Raw genomic sequence first — 20,420 nt, forward strand, 5'->3', positions numbered from 1 at the left:
GGAGATGKGACTCTCACGATGGGTTCGGGGTGCTCCTGCAAGGTGCCCCAGCGCTCTCACCTGCTGAGCCCCGAYGCCGCGAGCACGGGAGAGCAAACGGGACGGTGCAAACGGGGTAGCGTGCCTGTTTTTTCTGGGAAAGGCCAGCTCGTCCCTTTTGTATCCAGAGGGGAAGGAGGTAATTCTGGCGAAGAAAGCTGTGAGAGGAAGGAGAGTGGGCCGAGGAGCGTCAGCGCGGCCGGAGCCCGTCTCTGCCGCCTGCGCAGGACCAGGTTCGCGCGTTGCCCTCTCCTGGGAAGTGGRGAAAATTGCAGCAGCCATCTGGTGAAGCTGTGCAAAGGGAAAGGGGCAGAGGAAGGGGCAGGGGACAGCAGGGACAGGTTTGCAGGAGGCAGAGCAGGAGCACGGCGCTGCCCGGCCGTGTACCAGTGTGGCACTTGCAGCCAGCTTGTGCAGCCTGCTTCTGCCTAGTTATAGCTGATCAGTTTTTTTTCAATTCTGCAGAAATATGTTGAGCAACTTTGCCTATTCTGCTGGCAAAGCTCGTCTTTGCGATGTCCTTGGTTGCTGCTGTAATTCTTGCAGGGTTGCTTATCTGCCCTGGCTCTTGAGCACGCGGAGGAAAGGAGGGGATGTGTCTTCAGGGAACASGCATCATGGGTTTTCTTTTTTAATAAAAATACTAGTTTTGTCTGGAAAATACTAATCAAYATTCACTTTTCTCTGAAGGACTTGGCTATGTATATAAACGAAGTAAAGAGGGACAAAGAGACTTTGAAGAAAATAAGTGAATTTCAGAGCTCTATAGAAAATCTGGTAAGTTGGAAAATTCTCTCTCCTCCCACTTCCAACTTCCCCCGATCRTTATTGTCATTCCTGCTTTTTCATTGCAATTCTTACCGAATCCGATGTGCCACCTAAGAACGATGCTCGTGTGTTGGGATAGCCCCTTGTCGTTGACTCTTTTTGCTGGCGGTCCAGAGATGTTTGCTACATTACAAAATCAATTTGGCTGTGAAATAAGGTGGCTTTTGCTGGTGGATTACACTGCATGTTTCCCAGACTTGTTCTCCATGTCACCAGTGCAGAGGGACGCAGGGCTTTCCCAGATAAACTCTCCGGCATCTGCTTGCTATTTAAAGTGGGTTTGCTGTCGCTGCTATGGGGATAGCGAGGTTGTGACACTCGAAAGCATAGCGAGGCACGTTTGGAGAGGAATGGCACGTATGACATGCGCGTGATCACCAAACCTCAGCCAGATATTTTAAGGAGAAGCTCATCTCCCAACCTCCCGAGGCCTCGGACGCCTGATCCCGTTGCTGCTCATCGACTGACCCCAGCGACCGATCGCTCACATGCTTTTAGCCCCGAACAAGCCCATTAGTTTAATATTCAGGGGAAGAGCTTCAAGCTAATGAGTTTTCTCCCGCATTTGCTGGGGGCGAGCAGAGGAGGGTGCTCAGCTGCGGTGGCTCAGCTGGCCGGCAGCAGCGCTTTGCCCTGGGGTAATGCAGGGCAGGGTCTGGCACCTGAGGTGCTTTCACAGGGGCTGAGCTGGGGAGAGGATGAGCTGGAGCTGCCCACCCAGAGGGGTTATGGCGGGGGGATGTTTTTGTTTTAAGTCTCGAGTTCGTTGGAAAACTTTTTTAACAGGCAGAGACAAAATTCTTCGTTTTCGAGAGCAGCCTGCCAGAGTTCTCGGGCGGGATGTGAGCCGTTCCGGCTCACGGGTTTCRGCTGAAGCAGTCGGGCTCATCCTGCTCCGAGTGAGCAATCAGACATCATGCTCAATAAAAACGTGAATGTAAATGGGTGCGTTAAGCAGCCGCTTTTCTTCCTTGCAGCAGACAGAGAGCAGGTTTGGCGCGGAGATGAAGCATTAGCCGAGCAGTCGCTGCCGTCCTCAGAGCAATCCCGCTCGGTGGTTCACTTCGTCTTGCAGGGCTGGCAGCTGTGGACTGATCTGTGTTATGTATACAGAGCCCACATGGCACAGCAATGAAATAACTGCAGATTATACACGCAGCTGTTTAAAATATTTATTTTTCTGACCAGCTTCACAATACCTTTTTTTTCCCTGTAAGGGGAGCTGTGTAAGTGGAGTGATTCATATGGCTCAACYGTGGTGCTGCACTGAGTGATTTTTGCAATGGTTTTTAGCTGTCAGACAGACTGACCAAAACTCTGGGTTGGATTCCAGTTTTCTCAAAATCTCCAGTCTTGGGTCAGGATGGGAGTCAAAACTACAAGCGCCCTCATTTCAGTTTTGTAGAAAACCCTATAAAAATGGCTTAATTCATGGGAATTTTGCTTTCTAGATCCCAAATCTTGCAAGAGTGCCTTGATTTCTGAGCCTTGCCCTGAGATCCTTGTTGCAATGCATCAGCRGATGTAGAAGCTGTCCCATGCCCGTGTCACCTCTTGGTCCCAGTCTGACTCCCCATGGCAGTGGTTGTGCTTGGGGACTCCCTTTTGGTGCGGGTGGTGCCACTCACCTCAACGCCTGCTGCCGCCGACAGGGCGGGCGGTGATGTCCCCTGCGCCGCGTGGAGCTAGAGCTGCTCCTCCGTGGGTGCCCTTGCCGTGTGAAGTCCCGCCACGTTCAGATACATTTGCGTTTTAGGGTATTTCCACCCAAAMCCCCAGCCCTGGCTGTAAATCTCAGTTGTGCTCTGCTTTCTGTAGCAAGTGAAACTGGAGGAATTTGGGAGGCCGAAGATAGATGGTGAACTGAAGGTCCGCTCCATAGTAAACCATACAAAGCAGGACAGGTGAGTGAGCAACAGCGTTCTCTGAAAAAACAAACAAACAAAAAGTGATATAGCTGAGAGCGACAGAGAGTCCTTCAGTGTGGTTATTAATTGTCCCTAACGAAGCAGGACCGAGCAAGTCTCTGCTAAAGGTGACGTAGGCAGAGGTGGTGGTTTGTAACTGATGCTCTGTGCRGTAATCGAAGAGCCACAGAAACAGGCAAATCAAAGTCTCTTTTTGAGAGAGAGCAGTGGTCCCCCGACGTTTTCCCAAACAAAAGACGCCCTTCGTCTGGTGACGCGCCGTGTCCCCAGCCCCACTCTGGAAGTTTGCTGCGTGACCCGTGAGCTGGGTTAATGCCGCTTGAATTACTGAAGTCAGGCACGTGGCTACGCATCTTCAGATATTTTATGCTCCTTCGTTAGATTATTACTTAAAGTTGCATTGACAGAAAGCACTGCCGATGTAAAATTATAGCACAGTTAGAACATTTAATTCTGCTTGCTGGGGAAGAATGTCTGTAGAGCTCTCCAAATACTGTCCCTGAAAGGTGAACTTAATTCCACATTTGACTAAATTGCTTGTTTTTTTTGCTTTGGGCAGGTATTTATTTTTATTTGATAAAGTGGTGATTGTCTGCAAAAGGAAAGGATACAATTATGAACTGAAAGAAATTATTGAGCTGCTCTTCCACAAGATGACTGATGACCCTATGAACAACAAGGACATTAAAAAGGTAGGTGGAACAGGGTCTAGCTCTGCTGGAGAACATGTTGGAGCTGTTTGCGCCAGTCCTTGGGTAACAAATTCCCATTAGCCTTTTAAAGCAGAAATAGAGCTTGCAAAAAGCTGGGGAAAAAAAGGCTCAGATTTCAGGGCAGCCTTTCAGAGAGTTGGGAAATGTTTATTGATGTGAGGCTGGGCTCGGTCCTCTGACCTCCGTCCTTGCAAAACAGCCGTCAAGAAGTTGGAATGATCTGACTAAGAGAGCGGAAGCTGCTCCCTGCTTTCTGCCCAGCCGGCAGTGAGGGACCAGCAGAGAGCAAACGTCAGGCGGGTGGAGAGGAGGGCAGGGTGTCCAGACGCTCTCGTTCCCAGGAGGCGCTGGGTGGAGGAGCTTGGAAAGGCAATATGAGCATTGCCGACCGCTCTGCCAAAATCAGCGCTCAGAGAGYGCGGCTGCCGCTGGAGGAACATTGTTCTGCTGGTGGGTTTGGACTTAGCAGCAGTAAAGGAAGACCGGCCTCCCAGCAATGAATTAAGCAGGGACCAGTTATTTTAATGGCTCCATCTACTTATGTGCTATGCGAGGAGGTATTGCACAGATGGGATAAGTGACAACTGGGTAAAAATGATCATTTTTGCCATTTGGATGCTGAAGAAATGCTGCTAGCTTTGTGTTTTAATGAAATATATTTCCACTTTGCTCTCTTATGCTTTCTAGTCTCATGGAAAAATGGTAAGCAAAGCACACAGTTTTCTGTCTTATTTTTCTGTGCAATGTTGTGATGAGACAGCCAGAGCATATGTGCACCGGGCAGGTCAGATGTTCCTCTTGGGCTGTCATTTGCTGTCAGAGAGAGATGTAATGGCTGGGGAGGATCCACTGGAGGAGAAAAATCTGGGTTCTCATCTGCCACCATACAATCCTGTTTGGCCCTGGTGCACAGTGCAGAGCCGATCTGTGCATCATTTGTTGTGATATGCTATAGAAATATAGAGGTATTTTTCCTCCTTCCCCACTGTTATCTTTAGAAAGGTTCAATAACCCTTGAGAAGTAAAGAAGGGGGAAGTCACTGAAACCAACTGTTAAGATGCCTGAATAAAAGTGCCACGAGTTTTGTTGCTTGGGCCTTCAGGGTGCAACGGTCCATCAGTTCTCTCGTTATCTGTTGCAGTGGTCGTACGGCTTCTACCTAATTCACCTCCAAGGAAAGCAGGGCTTCCAGTTCTTCTGCAAGACGGAAGAGATGAAGAGGAAGTGGATGGAGCAGTTTGAAATGGCAATGTGAGCAAGGCAGGCTGTTGTGACCCAGTCACCGAGCGCAAGGGCAACGGTGTCTGGGACTAGCAGATCACAAGAGCCGAGCTCTGATGGCGAGGCCGGCGAGTGTGGCATTCGCTCGGACCTCCAGGATGGGGCTCTGCACAAGAGAGTTCTGTTCCAGCGCAGAATCACCCGCTCTGAGTGTTTGCACCAAAGCGTGAGCGGGTGCTTGTCTGAACCAACATCCGTGGTAATTGCTGTGGTGTAAGGGACAGATGGGTGAAGCGTCGAGCTGTGCTGGAGTAAAACATTCCTGAAGGAGGGCTTTCACTGCTGGGAACTGCTCCTGTTCAGGATAGGGGTTAGCACTCTGCTGACCTGCCCTGTGGGTAGGTATTGGTTGACTTAGGAGGGGACCAAAGTCATGAATATTGTATCAAAGGAAGTTGAATATGCAAAATCTTCTCAGTATACAGTCAAGCCCTGAGTTCGTTTTCACACTTGATTTCCTATCAGTCCGTGTGGTTTCCAAACTTTGACTAAAATGCAGACAGCAACTGCTGTGGCAGATCACAGAGTCCTGAGTAACTTAGAGGGACAGGTTGATAACCCCTGTCCTCATATCTCTTAGGTCCAAYATAAAGCCAGAGAAAGCCAATGCAAATCATCATAGCTTTCAGATGTACACATTTGAAAAGACTACCAACTGCAAAGCGTGCAAGATGTTCCTAAGGTGAGCAATATCTTTGTAGCTTCTCTGCATCAAAGTCTTATTAAAACATGCAAAGAAARTCTCAAAACAGGGACTGAAATTAAGACTTTCTGACTTCTTTTCTACACAGAGGGACATTCTACCAGGGCTATCTTTGCCCAAAATGTGGAGCAGGTGCTCATAAGGAATGCCTGGAAATCATTCCCCCCTGCAAGATTGGTAGGTTATTTGACATCATTAGCAGCTTATGACAAGGAGATAAATATGTGAATGATCTGAAAGATTCTCTTTAAAAATCTCTGTCAGCTTTTCAATAAGCATGTAACAAAATCTGCGTACACTCCCCACCGGTTTCCCAAGGCTATAATTCGTAATGGCTGATGGTTTAAAAAAGCAAACAAACCGAAACCCCCAAAACAAACAGTTGAGTCCTCTGTATTCGAGAGGACTACGGAAACTCTGCATACTGTATGGGATGTATCAAGTTCTCTAGCAAACTGCAAGGGCATTTACCAGAGCTGGCTGATGATTTCTTCATCCAAAAACACTGGTTATTTGAAAGTAGGAGGACATGCTCCAGGTTTACCAGGGACAGCACTTCTGATGAGAACGAGGGACCTCCTCCCCAGTTCCCAAATACGCCATAGTGCTGAGGTGCAGGAGGCAAAGTTTAAGTCCTTGGGCTGAACGAGGCAAACTTGTGACTCGTTTTTATATCCAGTGGCCCTTGCTGCTGCTCTGAGCTCTCTGCCATGCAGGGAGAGCCGTGTGGAGAAGCTTTGAGAGCTTTTGGGTAGGGAGTGGAATGGGGAATAAACAAATCCTCAAAAACTTTTGGGCAAGATGAGAAAATGTCCTGGTGCAGTTTCAGTCCCTCCCCTGCGTCTTGCAAGCCAGAGAAAGGGGCAGTGATTYGAACTGGTGGCAGAGCTACCTCTGGCCTCCTGCTTTTTGTCTCTTTGCTCAAGATGTTTAAGTGTTGATGGCAGTTTATTGGTACCAGTAGTGTCAAGATGAGCAGAAAATGGGGTCTGTTGCCTTTTAAATTAATGGCTTAATTCACTGTTTCTCTTGTAGGTTCTTCAGCAGACCAGGTATGTTGTGTGATGGCCCTTTTCACGCCTCCCTCTCTGCCAGGGGAGCACCTGTGCCCTTGCCGGGCTCAGTTGCCGCGGTGTGAGCCCTCCACTCCCTGCGGGAGGCCAGCACAGACCTTGGGGGGTCCCAGCAATCAGCGAGCCAGGTTTAGACATGGGCGTCCTCTCCCTCAGGCTAAAACCGGCCCGCTTGCTGCAACACTGCTGTCCTCGTGCCGCTGGCCCAGAGAAGTGCCCGCACGCAGCTGCGGCAAGTCTCGTTTTTCGGGATGCACCAGTGAGGCCAGAGGAGATGATTTCTCATCCTTGTGGCTTCTGGTGGGTGTTCAGGTGGAGAGCCAAGACCGCCGTGCCCTCACTGAGACTTCTTCCTCTCTTTTTGCAGGAGTCCCTGGGCGCCGGACCTGGTAAGGGCATTATTGTGGTGCAAGAGGGCAAATAGAGAAGACATCTAGATTTTGGTTGAAGGTGTCAATGAAGCTTGAGCATGGGGGTTAGAGAAAGCTCCTTTTTAAAACAGAAAGGAGCAKTAATTGGTGCAGATTGGTGCTGAGTTGTCTGCGCAGCCAGTGATGGGATTCAGAGGCGTCCAGTTCTTCTTCGGCTTCGCAAGGCGGCAGCTGGGAGCGGGTCTCCTGCAGAAAGACTCTTCTCTTCCCTGAGCTCAGCTCTTTGCTGTRCTGGGGAAGGGCTTTTGCTCCTTCTCTGCTACAACCATCAGCGCCGTCATTTGTCTTACTGCACTCGTGCCACTCAGCTGCTTGCCTGTACTGCTGTGCTAGTGCACCTTTCACACCTCACATAAATAACTCGCCCCTGAAGACAGAGAAGGAAAGCTCAGGGAATTCATTTGTTCCTGATCTTCTTTAGGATTAAACCAAACTTGTCCCAGCAGAGACACTTGTTAGTGACAGGCCAGGGTAAGCATCTTCTGGCAGGAGTGTGTTCCCAGTGCGCTGCAGTGATGGTACAGCTCCCAGCGTTGCCCTCTGATGAGGTCGTTGGTCGTGATAGTTGTTGCGATTTTATTTTTTAATTTTTCTTTGCTTAAAACTAATCTTGACAGGCTGCTGGGGTTGTCCTGCCTGTGCTTGAAGGAGAAGGAACAATTTGTTTTTTTGTGCCTCTGCTGTCTGAAGGGAAGCTGAGCCTGCAAAAAAGAAACCTAAATCAAACTGAAAAAAAACTGGAGGGGCTCAGTGCTCTCCATAGGCAGAGAGGAGGCAGCTGAAGGCAGAGGTGGGAAGCATTTGGAAGACAAACACTGTGGTTTTAGTACAATTTGGAAAGCTTATTTAATGTGCAGTTGTTTGCAAGATAACTGGACTTTGGCTGTGAGCTTCCAGGGGCCAAGGGGCATTCGAGTCTCAGGTTCTTTTGAAATTTGGTGGAAGCTGAGTGTTTACTAGTCTGTTTTGCAATCCTGGCCATCACCGTTGAGCCTGGTGTGATTTGATGCTGGCCGGAGATTGCCTAACAAGGCTCCCTGAAACAGCAAAGTTCGAGTCCAGGTGCAGGGTTTGGAGCTGGAGCTTCGACTTGGCACTGTTCTTCATTGATTTATTTTTGCTCGTTGAGCTCAGTCATCCATGTAACTTTGGAAGCSAAGGCTGCATGCTGTGGGCACTGATCCTGTCTGCTTTCCTGTTCTCTGCCCCCAAACCCTGCCTGCTGCTCGGGCTGTTAGACTTGTGATTCACAAGAAAAGAAACAGCAGCCGTCCAGGGAGCTTTTTGCTTCTCCTCTTGAGGAGGACTAGATAATGAAACGGTTTCCTTTTCCCTCCAGGTCCTAAAATGGTGGCAGTCCAGAATTACCATGGTAACCCCGCGCCTCCCGGGAAGCCGGTGCTCACGTTTCAAACCGGAGATGTGATCGAACTGCTGCGGGGGGACCCGGACTCGCAGTGGTGGGAGGTGAGAGCATCTCTGGGAGATTTCCAACAAGTTTTAAGCCAGTGGCTTCTGGCTTGTGTCAACCGCTTCTTAGCTGTCTGGTTTTCTGGGAGCTGTGGGACGTTCCAGGGTTTTGGTGGCTCTCTGGAGGAGCGATGGAGCCTGCAGGGCACGTGCAGAGCCTGGGCCAGCTCGGGGAGCTGCGGGGGGTCAGTGCCCTGGGCCTGCAAGGCAAAACCACTTCTCCTCCACACGCATCAAGGGAGGATGCCAATCTTTGTTGTTTTACAGGGGAGGCTGCTGCAGACAAAGAAGTCAGGCTATTTTCCCAGCTCATCAGTAAAGCCCTGTCCTGTTGACGCAAGGGTAAGTGCTTAAAACCGGACCTAACCATGCCAGGTTTGTGTGGTGCAGTGCTTGCTGCCAGAAATTTTGCTGGTGGGTCTTGCTGGGGACCTGGAAACCTTGCTGGAGCTCCCTCTGATGGTGTCTTTCCCGGTTCTCGTCCCACCACAGTGGCATTTCATGGCCACTTTGTTTTCAGATTTTAGCAGCCGATGGTTCATCAAAGTGCTGCTGCCTATTGATTTAATTAAATAAAAAGCTTTGCAGTTTTCTCTGAGGTTAACTCTCACTGAATCAATGGGTGGAAGTCAGGTACTAAAATAACACTGCCATATTTCTGCCCCCTCTGGGGATTATTGGCAACTTCCATGCTCTGTTTTTTTGGTGGCTCTGGTCATCCTGTCTGAGAGCAGTCATATTCTCCTCTGCTTATACGAATCGGAGCACATAGAAGATTTTCAAATGGGAGCAGCTGAAAACACAGGCCTGCAGTTTAGCATGATCGTCTTCCCTCACAGCCAGTCTCTGCACAATTTGGGAAGCGTTGATGGAAAACATTGATTTGTTTGACCAAAACGCACATTCTTTTCCTCCTCCCTTCCCGATGGGACAGGCTGCTGGGTTGTTAAGATTTCTGCAGTGAGGGCAATCTGGGACAAGTAATGCAGCCCACCACTGGGCCAAAATGTGCCTGCATGTGTAAGAGAGCTTGTTTTTTGCATTAAGCCCATGGGCCTTGTACCAGGCCTTTTACTGTGGCAGAATTAGCAGGGAAAGTGGATTCGCCATCCTATGGTTGCAAATCTCCTTGCAGGTGAGTCTCAGCCCCCTCTTCCCAAACATGTGGTTGACATGACCAGGTCCAAACCCTGGTTCCTCCTCTGCAAAGAGTGGTGCTGACTCAGTAGCAGAGTACTTCAAGATCAGTCRCAGTACAGAAAAGCTGTACTTTTTTTTTTTTTAGTATTCTTTATAAAGCTGTCAGTTGCTTCCCAACTGAAAAAGGCTCAGATAAATGAAAAAAATACAGTATGCTCCTCACAGCTGTTTTGGACAGGGAGGATGAGAGAGCAAGTACTTGATTATAACACTGTCCTCCAACCCCAAAGCCAATAATTCAGAAACTGCTTGGCACATAAAAACCCTCCCGTAGAGAGGAGCATCTCGCAGCTGATCTATAACCTAATTAGGCGCTGGGCTCTGCAGTAATGAGCAATGTTCTCTTTGCTCCAGCCTCCCAACAGCCGGCCTCCGTCAAGAGAGATAGACTACACGGCGTACCCTTGGTGAGTCGCCCTTTAATTGGACAGCACACTGCAAACGCCTTTCTCTGGACGTGAAGATATATCACCTTTGCTTTTTAATTTTGTTACGTTGTCACAAATCCAGTCTGTAATAACAAATTATGGATGCACTTTGGAAGTGCTCTTCCTCCTGCATCCCCTATGGGTGTAGGGCAGCTGAAAGCGATGCAGGAGATGGGACTGAGCTGGATGACCACCCGCTGCCTTTGTGTTTCAGCGCTGAAACCTGAGCTCAGCTGAAGAGCTGCATCCAGATCTTGCAGCGTCAGTGGGGATTTCCTCCCTGCCTGTGGCGAGGAGGGCTCAGACAAAAGGAGAGGCCCTGGTGTCTCTTCTCCTCTCCCATGTATTTGGTGCTGAGTCCCCATTTCACYGGCAGTGGCACGCAGTTGAGGGAGGGAGGAAGCAATACCAGGGCTCTGGCAGACTTGGCAGGAAAGGCTGGTGCTTCACTTGCCCCCTGTTGCTTTTCTCCAGCTCCGTCCAGTTTTCCAAATTCATGCATCTAAATCCGCTTCTTTCCCCAGCCTTTGTTTGAAGCCTTATTCACCCTAGGRCCTTTTCCCAATTAGTGTGATTTTCTAGGTGCTTTGGAAACATAAGAGTCTTCAAAGGCAAGATGTTGCACTCCTTCATTAGTGGCTAAACAGCTTCTTATGTATCACTGGGCACTTTCATTTATRCTTACAAATTTTTGGATGAGACCAGTCTCTCTACTTGCCCAACCTTCTTGCCTTTAAAAAAGATAGAACTTTTGCTAAAACATGCCTATTTTAAAAATATTAATTAATTTTTAWTTAATAAAATTAACGTGCACATTTCTGGAGGCCCTAGCCCATGAAGAAAGTCTCCTAATAAGTGTTCGTGCTGTGATAGCTACACGCTCCAAAGATAACGCCTCTTCTTCCTGCATGCCCGCCTTTGGCAGCCTCACTGCAATGCAGGGAGAGGGGAAGGAGAGAGCAAACAGGATTTGCATGGATGCAGTGAGCTCTTACATGCCAGCTTTCCATGGAGAGGTAGATGTTTAAGGAACCTTTGTGCCTCTGAAAACTACTTTTTGAGCCCTCACTCTGAATAGGCAAAAACTTAAGAGTCGTGGAGCAGAACATTCAGTTCGTGGTGCTGGAGGGAAGGGGTGGTCATGCATGACGTGGGGAGCTGCTGCGGCCGCAGAGCCACCGTGGCGCAGGCAGGCACAGGGCAGGTCCTGGCTGCGTGACGTCTCATGGTGGCCGTCGGCTTAGGTTTGCAGGGAACATGGAGCGGCAGCAGACGGACAACTTGCTGAAGTCCCACGTGAGCGGCACCTACCTGATTCGAGAGAGGCCAGCAGAGGCTGAGCGCTTTGCAATCAGTATTAAGTGAGTACAGCCGTGACTGCTGGCATTAGAGTAAAGCACCCGCGAGATACATCACCAGATCTTCCCTCTAGGACGGCAGCACCCGACCCTGGCAGAGGCATGCTCTTGTCTTCCCTAGCTCTGCCCCAGGAAAAGGCTTGGTGTGCCTAAGCCGCAGCGACTGCCGCAGCCATCGCGTTGCGCTCTGTGGAAAGCACTTCCTTTCCCGATTCTGCCATGGCAAGTGCTGTGCTGCGGCATTGATCTGCCAGCCTGGAAAATGCATCTCCTCAGTCCTGCTCCCCAGGATTAGGGTGGGGTCATCTAGGTCTCGCTGCATTTGATGTKGTTGCCAGGAGCATTCCTGCCACGGTGCTTGAGGAGCAGGCATCCGAGTGCAGGCTGCTGCCACAGTGCCTGCACGGCTGCTTGGGCATGGCCCTGCCCTCCAGAGCAGCTTGCGAGGTGCCTTTTGGTGCCATTGCAAGACGTCCGCATGCTGAGGGTGTCGCTTTATCTCCCGCAAGCAGAGCCCTTGCACCCGCTCCTTCCAGCCGTGTTGCACAAGAGTTGCTCAGCTTCCTGGCTGGCTGCAGCTCTTGGAGCCGTGATCTGGAAACCACTGCTCTGCACATCCCCTCACCTCCTGTTTCAGATCCCTGCTGGAAAGCGGTGRGGCCAGAGGGCAGACGGCATTCGCAGCAGGTCTGCCCCTTGTGCAGGGCAAGACAACACTGATATGCAGAGGTGAACTTTCTGAATGTCTTTGCTTCCCACCACAGGTTCAATGAGGAAGTGAAGCACATTAAGGTGGTGGAGAAGGACAACTGGATTCACATCACAGAAGCCAAAAAATTTGAAAGCCTTCTGGTATGCTTTTGAAGGCACTTTGAACCCCCGCGCCGTTCCTGCCTCCGCGACTGGCTCTCTGCAAGCATGCAGAGCACTGCTGATGTAACCGAGTGCCTCTTCACCCTTTCTAGGAGCTGGTTGAATACTACCAGAACCACTCACTGAAAGAGAGTTTTAAACAGCTGGATACGACGTTAAAATACCCGTACAAATCTCGGGAACGTTCTACCTCCAGGACCTTCACCCGCTCTCCAGGTAAAACCAAGGTTAAATGTAGTAATGGACACCAGTAAACCTAAGTCAGATATTTAAAGGAAATTTGCATGTTTGCAGTAAGATACAGGAATGCTGTCTGTTAAATGAAAGAGTTTATAGCATTGCTGTAAGGCCAGAAGGGATTTTACCTCTCAAATCTCCAGGAGTACACCCAAAGTAGGTCCGAAAACCTTGCTTTGCAAGCAAGGCTCCTGCTCTGCTAAGCATTTTGAAGACTCTTATTGCAGGTGTGGAGGTGGTGCCCTTAGGGACCACGCTGAATTGGGGGCTCTCTTTGCTCTCTTAGTTTGTTCCCTGCAGCAGGCAGCAGCCTCCAAGGCAGTGTTCTTGCTGCCTGTGGCTATTTTTCCCACTTACAGTTTTCCGAACTGTGTGCAGTAGTGAAGCACCATTGCTTTATGTGGTGCGAGCACACTTGGGTCTGCCAGGAGAGCATCTTCTGCTGCAGGATCTGACCCACCTGCCAGTAGTTAAATGAACAGAGTGATCTGTTTCACCATTAGCAGGAGATATTGTGTCTTATCTGCCCACGTAAGTTTTTGTGCATGTGTTTTAATGGATCTGATTCCCGTGTCACTTGTGACAGTTTTAATCCCAATGGGTTGGCTTTAATGGAGCTAATAGGAGAAATGGTTAATTAAAAAAAAAAAAAGAAGAAACAAATGAAAAGTGAAATTTGCATTAATGCAAAATTTTAAGTTTTACCTAAAAGCTTGAGTGCAGAAATTAATTTCTTTGTGGGGAAGAARAAATGTATTTTTAAATACCTTTCCATTTTCCATTTTTAATGGAAATTTTAATTTTCCATTTTTTAAAAAGGCTACCAAAGAAAAACAGTTTTAAGTGATCAAGTTTCTTTTCCAATAAAATACAACCCTAGGAGGAATTTGGAGTACGAAACTTTCACTTGGTTCAGAGAGGCATTTTCCACCCRGAAAAAAGAGAGAGGGGCTTTGAGACCTCTGAGCTGTCCTGGTGTCCCACAAGGGCAGGACTGCCGGCGCGAGTGCTTGCCGCTCCAAGCCCTTGCGCAAGACTTGCTGCCGATTTTGCACTGTGTTTCCCCGTTGGCTTTGACAGCATTGTGCTTTTTTTTTTTTTTTTTAATTTCCTTCTTAATTGGTGTTCTGCCTCTTTTTGTTTCTCTCTAACCTCTTTGCAGCCTCCTGTGCTTCCTACAACTTTTCTTTTCTCAGTCCTCAGGGCCTCAACTTTTCTTCTCAGACCTCCTCCACTCCCTTCTGGTCAGGTACTAGTGCCTTCCTTTCCTGGGAGGGAAGTGCCTCCTAGTGGTCCTTCCCTGGAGGGAGAAACCTCCTGCCTTTACCAGGCTACAACCATCACCAGCTTGAAAGTCATCGCCAGTGGGACCTGCGTGGTCCCTGCTGCCCCTTGTCCACCCACAGACAGTTGAGGGKGTCACCAGGGCTGTCCTGGGGCGTAGCTTGGGGGGAAAAAGAAATCAGTTAATCATGACTTTGCCAGAAGTTAAATGCAGTCCCCTCTTTCTCTCCCCCCTAAATGCAGGAGGAGCCAGAGGTGTAACTGTTGAGAAAGGGGAAGAAAATTTATGAGAAAGTAAATCTAGTGCATTGGGATCTCGTGATGTACTTCAAGCTTGACCTGCTTATCCCATGTGTTTCACGGAATGAGCGTTGGCATCACACCATCTTCAAGATTGTTTCTCCTTGCTACACAGGGAGAACATCTTAATGTCCAGCAGTTTTTGAGCTCTGCTATCTGAGCCTGCTCAGGAGCACCATGCTAAGGAGACAGGGGAACCTGTGGTGTCAAATGTGTTTTCTCTCTCTAATTTTCTAGACAAAGTGCCAGGGGTATTCTTGCCTTTGAAACCTGTTGATCCAACTGTGTTGTAGACCAGCATCTTCCTCCATCTTTAGCAGGGATCAGAGCAAAAATATGCCCATTCATTTTTTCCTGTTTATGCTTTTACCTTTCAGTGTTTGCTTTAAGCTGCACAGGGAAAATCATCTGCAAAGGCATGCATGCTTTTCCTGATGCCATGTTTGGGAAAAACATAGTGTTTCAGGGAATTAGAACAAAATTCTAGGTATTTGTGATCCTTTACCTACACATCTGCATAAAAGTATTGCAGAACATTAATTTCTGTGGAAATGGACTCTGAGCAAGCTCCTGATGAAAGAGGTCAAAGCTGTTGTGATTCTCTCTCCGTTCTCCAGCCAGCTGCCTGGTGAGGATGAACGAGCCTCCAGTGACTGTATGTTGTGTGTACGGACTGTTTCCATGGCCATTCTCATCTCTGTCCATCCTGAGAGCTGAAAATCTGGGCAAAGCTTTTTCCCACACTTAGTTCAACCTTGGTTGCAAACTTTTTAAATTTGTAGCTTTGTAATACTCCAAAGCCCTGGGACAACAGTGCAGCTTTGCTGAAACTCACCTTCATGGTATGATGTGGTTTTTTTTTTTCTCTCTCAACTGTCAAAAAAGTGAGCGCTGGAGCACTCACTCAGCAGTGCATGGGAACTGTCCCCTCCCTCCCACCATTGCCCTCAGCCCTTCCTCCCGCGTAGGTGATGACCTGCATGGCAGAGGAGCTAAGCTGTTGTCCTGCTTTTCCCCCTCACCGCTGCTCCTCTGCAAAGGACACCAACATCTTCCTGTGGCTTTCCCTCTCCTCTATAAGCTTCTCTTGGCCTGAAGTAGCAGAGATCGGCAATGCTGGCTTCATGTGGCACTGGTGGAGGTCAGGCTCTTGAGATGGCCTTCAGGGGGAGCATGGCCTCCCCACCAGCAGCTGAGCATCAGTTTCTGATTCTTTTTGTCATCTCCAAGAATGAGAGGTTCAAGGAGCATCCGTGGCTCTCCTGGTGTCCCTGGGCATCTCAGGCCTCATGCTTCATGTYACAAACTGATTTTCAGTTGGGATTTAGGGTTGCCAGGGTACTTTTGCACATACTGGTCTGTGTTGGGACTAAGTTTCCAAGGCCTCTATGCTGGTCAATGGCACGCACAAAAACCAGAGAATATGCCAGATTAGTGGCTTATTCCTCCTCAAGGCAAAACATACAGGCTTTGCTCAGCATCCATGGGAGAATCTGCTGCAGAGACTAATCCCAATAACTCCTACCTTTGAAGCACCTTAGATACAAACTGACTTGTCAAATCTCCCTTGATGATGTGACCCCTTCAGGTTTTGGGAGCTGTAAAGCAGCCAGACCTGACAGTACTGATGGAAAAGGATTTTTCCATGATTACACTATTAATGATTGTTTTATTCCTATGAAATCTTTTCCTTCCAACACCTCCTGTCTTTCTCACAAAAATGCCTATCACCCCAGCTCCCCACAGTGACTCCAGCTAGTGGCTCAAAGCCCCTTGTAGACCATCCCCTTCCTGCTTAACAGACAGTGGCTTGCCTGACTGAGTCCCACCAAGATGTTTAAAACCCAGCAGGAAGCAAGCTTAACCTCAACACCCCATTCTGTGTGTGGCTGAGAAGTTCACGCAAAGCCAGTCCCAGTATCTGAGACAATCTGGGTCACAGTGTTGCAATGGAAACAAGGACCATAGTGGAAAACCCAGGTTGAACCTAGCCCAGCTTTCCCCAGGCTTCAGCTGCTCCTGCACAGCAGAACAGGTCCCAACTCCCTCTGCTTTGTCCACTCGCAGTGTTCACCCCACGAGTCATAGGGACAGCAGTGGCACGATACAACTTTGCAGCACGGGACATGCGGGAGCTCTCCCTGCGAGAAGGCGACGTGGTGAAGATCTACAGCAGGATAGGTGGCGACCAGGGATGGTGGAAGGGAGAGACCAACGGCAGAGTAAGTGCAGCTTGGAGCTGATGCTGTGGTTGCTGATAATGTCCCAGCTTGTTTATGTAGCACATGGTCCTCCCTGCTGTTAACCCACAGAGTTGGTCAGAGCTTGCCTAACTGCAGCCTTCCCCAAAAATGCTTTCACAAAAGCAAAAGGAAGGGGGAGGGGGCTGCATCCAACTCGCATTTGCTCTTTTTTGGCTCCTGGATGGGCTACCATGTCACAAGAACGAGCGTGTAAACAGATACTGCAAGTCATTTGTGTCACATGTCAATGCTGTGTCTGACAGCGGCACGCAGCACCCAGACACATGCAGACAGATGGGAGCGGGTTGTGGCCAGGCAGGCATGCAAACACATGTCTGACTTTGCTCTTCCTTAAGCTGGCATGTGGGGAATTTATGCCAGAATGGCTCTGCAAGCAACAGGATTGGCATCCTGGAAAAAAACAGGGCTGATGGGTTGCTTGGGTGTCTCACAGAGTTCATAGCACCGGGGACAGATTTTTGATGCCCTAATCCATTCTTTGTTGCTGACAATCTGTGTGCAGCCATGCTGCAAGGACTTATGCACAGTTGCAAGCCCTAGAGCTACAGTGCCAAATGATGGTAATGACTGCACCATCTCCCCATCACCACTATGTACCAGGAGAACTGGCACAGGGATGTGGGCATCTCCAGCGCTGTGCAAATGGCCCTTCAAGAGAGCTCCCCAGAATCATAGCATGGTAGCAGGGGAACAGACCGAGTGCCAGGACAGGAGGTCCCATCTGCTCCTGAGTTTTCTACTCACCTCTCTGTTTTTCCCTACAGATTGGTTGGTTTCCCTCAACATATGTGGAAGAAGAGGGGGTACAATGATGGTGGAACTGTCTGGTGGAAAGTCATCAAGCGCCCAGAACGAGCCGCTGCAGACCATGCACAGTTGTCCCAACACCCAAGGCTCCAAGTGAAACACAGTCGGACGTCTCCCAGTACTGTYGAGAACAACACGTCTCTTGCAGACTCTTTAGCAATCAGTTCCTCTGTACAGTGTGTGTGTGTGCGCGTGCATCAGGGGGTTGCCGCTGGCCTTGGTTGTGTTACTTGTATAGAAGATTCATGATCTATCAGATAATGTTTGTGTAGCAGCTGCAGAAGAGTCCTGGGAAAGGCACATTCCCCTGCATGGACAGAGCTGAAAGACTCTATGCAGTTACCACCAGAGGATGGTGTCCAAACTTGTTTGTGTTTTAAAATCCACCATGGTGTTGGTGGGAGGGTGAAGCTGAAGGTTTGCTCCTGGGCTGGTGCCCAGGTGTGCAAAGGTGAGCATTTTCAGATCTCTAAGGAGAGGGAGTGATGTGGCCCCGCTACAAGGAAATGCAGTCTCCTACCTGCCAAGCTGCCTCACCTGCTGCTCACATGGGACTCCACTGGATGATGATTTTGGTAGTCTAATTGGTAGGCTGAACAGCAGCACCCAGCGCCGCTGCTCTCTGACTGGGATGAGAGAGCACAGCAGGGACACTTGTGCTTGGAAYGAAGAAATGTCTGTTTGTTATTTCTGTACGGATGCCAGCTGCAAAACAAGGAGCAGTTTTGACCAGCAGACGTAGGCTGGAAGTCGAACTCCAGGCTCAGGCAGGGCAGGAAAAAACCTCTTGGCATCCCAAGCCCATTTTCTTTAAAACTACCTTTAGTCCCACTAGACTTGCTCAGGGTGGACTGGACAACCCTGGATGCTGACTGGTCCCACTGGTTAGCAGGAGGTCTCATCATGTTGCAGGCCCAGGAAGCATGCCTTGCTAAGCAAGGGTTTTGGAAGCCACCTGAGCACCAGGCACGCACACAGGAGCGGACAAGGGCGTGCATCTGCAGGTCCACCATGCCATCGCTCCCAACCTTTTATGAACGTGAGCAGCCTGGGCCAGGGCTGTTGCCTTTTCCTGCAGCTGTTAGAAGTCCCACCTCACTGAGCTTGGTGGGGCAAACCCAGACGAGTAAGGGCTACAGTATCACATCCCAATTTATCTCAATAGGTTGTGAAAGCATCTCTTCTTCCCCACCTGTGTGCACTTTTAGGGGCTGTGAGCATTGCCCCTTCCCTTCCTCCCACTGGCTGTTACCTGCTGCTGCTGTAAAGGAGATGATCCATCTCTCTTTGTATTGCCACTTTGTCCTGAGTATTGTCCTTCTGAGTTTGTTGCTTTTCAAACTGAGGCCCCCTGTAGTAGATAGAGCTGTTGGGTGGAAATCCAGGCCAAGTGACTTCTGCCAGGCACTGGCTTTGCTCTCCAGCTCCACAGTTTCCTTTCAGAGTGCTCTGTTTCGAGCAAATACGTGTGTGCGACAAGGAACAGCGTTCCTCTATCCTATTTTCAAGCTCCCAGAAATGCCCTCTGGTCACCTTGAATAAGTAGCCTTTGGAGTTGGTGSTTCCATACCTGAAATTGTTCCCCAAACACACAGGCCTTGGGGCTCACCGAGGCTTTGCTGTGGGGCACTCAGTCTCCAGGCCAGATTGTTGGTGTTACGCTAGCGCCCATCCAGGGATGCTGATGTTGCCCAGGTGCACCTCGATGTCCTCCAGAGCAGCCCTGGGTCTCTGACACYGGGGTGCCAAAGCTTCCTACAAATGGAACAGTGGTGGCTTGCTCAGGATATTAAAGAGGAGAGTTTGAAGCTGTCAGTGAAAAGGGAAATGGATTAACTTTGAAGCTGAATTTTGTTGCCCTRTGATGAGCCCTAAGCCCCATCGCTTTGCTCCCCAGCAGGGCCTGGAGTCAAGCAAGTGCCCCGTTGCTCCACGATCCCTGGGGCCATGGCTGCCGGTGAAGCTCTTGTGTTGCACAGTATCACAGGGCGTATGTTGCGTTACAAGCGTTTAGGCTGTACATGGCATATGGCCAGGGGAAATTTGCACCGTGTGTTTTGCTCTGCAAAACAATGGTGAGAGTGGTGTGGCTGCAGAGCATGGCTCATGGCTCTGCCAAGGTACTGTTTGGTGCTAATCTCTTCCAGACCAAGCCAACAAGATTGTCTTGGTGCTCGCTTGCGATGTTTTAAAGGGGTCCAGTTTGCAGAAGRAGTCAAACTGCTTGTGCTCTGGAAGGGAGAACTCCTCGGGGTGTAGCAAGCGAGGAGCTCAGAAATTCCCTGCTCGCTCCTATGCAAGCTGAAGGGCCCTGCTCTATTTTCTGTAGTTTTGGTGTAGCTGAGGGTGTATTTGAGGCGGATGAGACGCACACACACACACATGGAAAAACTCACGATGGTTCACATATGCCTCAGATACTGCTAAAGCCTTATGTGACCCTCCTGTTTCAAACACCTGATTTTCCAAACCTTTTTGTGGCAGTGAGGGCATCCCCTCTCGAAGAGCGTGCACGTCTCTGTCGCAGGAGATGAGGAGCCGTCTCTCTTCCRTAGATCCTGTAGCGTATCTAGTACCTTTGCCAGTTACCGAACTATGTGATAGACGCAGTAGCTGCCTGTAAGTGATGAGCGACTCCCCCCTCCCAATGCCCAGCCAAATCAGTCATTCCTCAGAAAAGATCTCTCTTGTGTTTACTGTTGTAAGAAACTTGTTTAAAAAGATTGTTTTGTTTGTAAGTAATTATTCAGCCATTTGCCACAATATATATCTGTGAATAAGAAGGGAAATGTTTTTTATGACGGTGAGAAAATTGTATATATATTTTAGTTCATCGCAGAACATTCAAAATTGCAATGGAATACGTTGGAAAATAATATGTAAATTCCTTGAGTTTTTCCTTTGCACTGCACTAACTGGGGTAGAGTGGGGTTGGGTGGAGGGGATTTAAAGATAATGCTGTTTGTTTATGGAATAGTTCATAGCTGGGAATTTGGAAATCATTTGGAATAGCTTGTAATGCTGGAATAGAAACTTTAGCTGCTACTTAGAAACCCTTTTGCATGTGGTTTTTCCAGATCTTTAAGTTACAATGCATCAGAACAAATTCCACAACAACAACAACAAAAGTGTAATTTTGTTGATAGGTTTTTTCGAACCATGGTTTTTACTGCCAATAAACATGCAATCTTTCCTGCGTAAA

At 49.1% G+C, this 20,420-nt stretch overlaps 1 protein-coding gene across 2 annotated transcripts in view; it reads left to right on the forward strand.

Moving 5' to 3' along the window:
• The window catches only part of VAV2 (vav guanine nucleotide exchange factor 2), a 141,882-nt gene extending 121,462 nt beyond the window's left edge, over positions 1 to 20,420 (forward strand). The window contains exons 12-28 of one of the 2 annotated variants that reach the window (XM_085325380.1): positions 730 to 816; positions 2,686 to 2,771; positions 3,355 to 3,487; positions 4,651 to 4,760; positions 5,371 to 5,472; positions 5,582 to 5,670; positions 6,529 to 6,545; positions 6,934 to 6,955; positions 8,337 to 8,464; positions 8,735 to 8,809; positions 10,022 to 10,074; positions 11,340 to 11,456; positions 12,218 to 12,305; positions 12,419 to 12,542; positions 13,726 to 13,812; positions 16,215 to 16,369; positions 17,176 to 20,420. In XM_085325380.1, the coding sequence (XP_085181506.1) occupies positions 730 to 816; positions 2,686 to 2,771; positions 3,355 to 3,487; positions 4,651 to 4,760; positions 5,371 to 5,472; positions 5,582 to 5,670; positions 6,529 to 6,545; positions 6,934 to 6,955; positions 8,337 to 8,464; positions 8,735 to 8,809; positions 10,022 to 10,074; positions 11,340 to 11,456; positions 12,218 to 12,305; positions 12,419 to 12,542; positions 13,726 to 13,812; positions 16,215 to 16,369; positions 17,176 to 17,223 (1,521 nt within the window). In that variant the 3' untranslated portion in view covers positions 17,224 to 20,420. The remainder of the gene's footprint in view (positions 1 to 729; positions 817 to 2,685; positions 2,772 to 3,354; positions 3,488 to 4,650; positions 4,761 to 5,370; positions 5,473 to 5,581; positions 5,671 to 6,528; positions 6,546 to 6,933; positions 6,956 to 8,336; positions 8,465 to 8,734; positions 8,810 to 10,021; positions 10,075 to 11,339; positions 11,457 to 12,217; positions 12,306 to 12,418; positions 12,543 to 13,725; positions 13,813 to 16,214; positions 16,370 to 17,175) is intronic. The other variant, XM_085325379.1, reaches the window with a different exon arrangement.

This window comes from Rhea americana, unplaced genomic scaffold (assembly GCF_003343005.1).
Source record: "Rhea americana isolate MKP2758 unplaced genomic scaffold, rheAme1 scaffold_97, whole genome shotgun sequence".
Lineage (NCBI taxonomy): Eukaryota > Metazoa > Chordata > Aves > Rheiformes > Rheidae > Rhea > Rhea americana.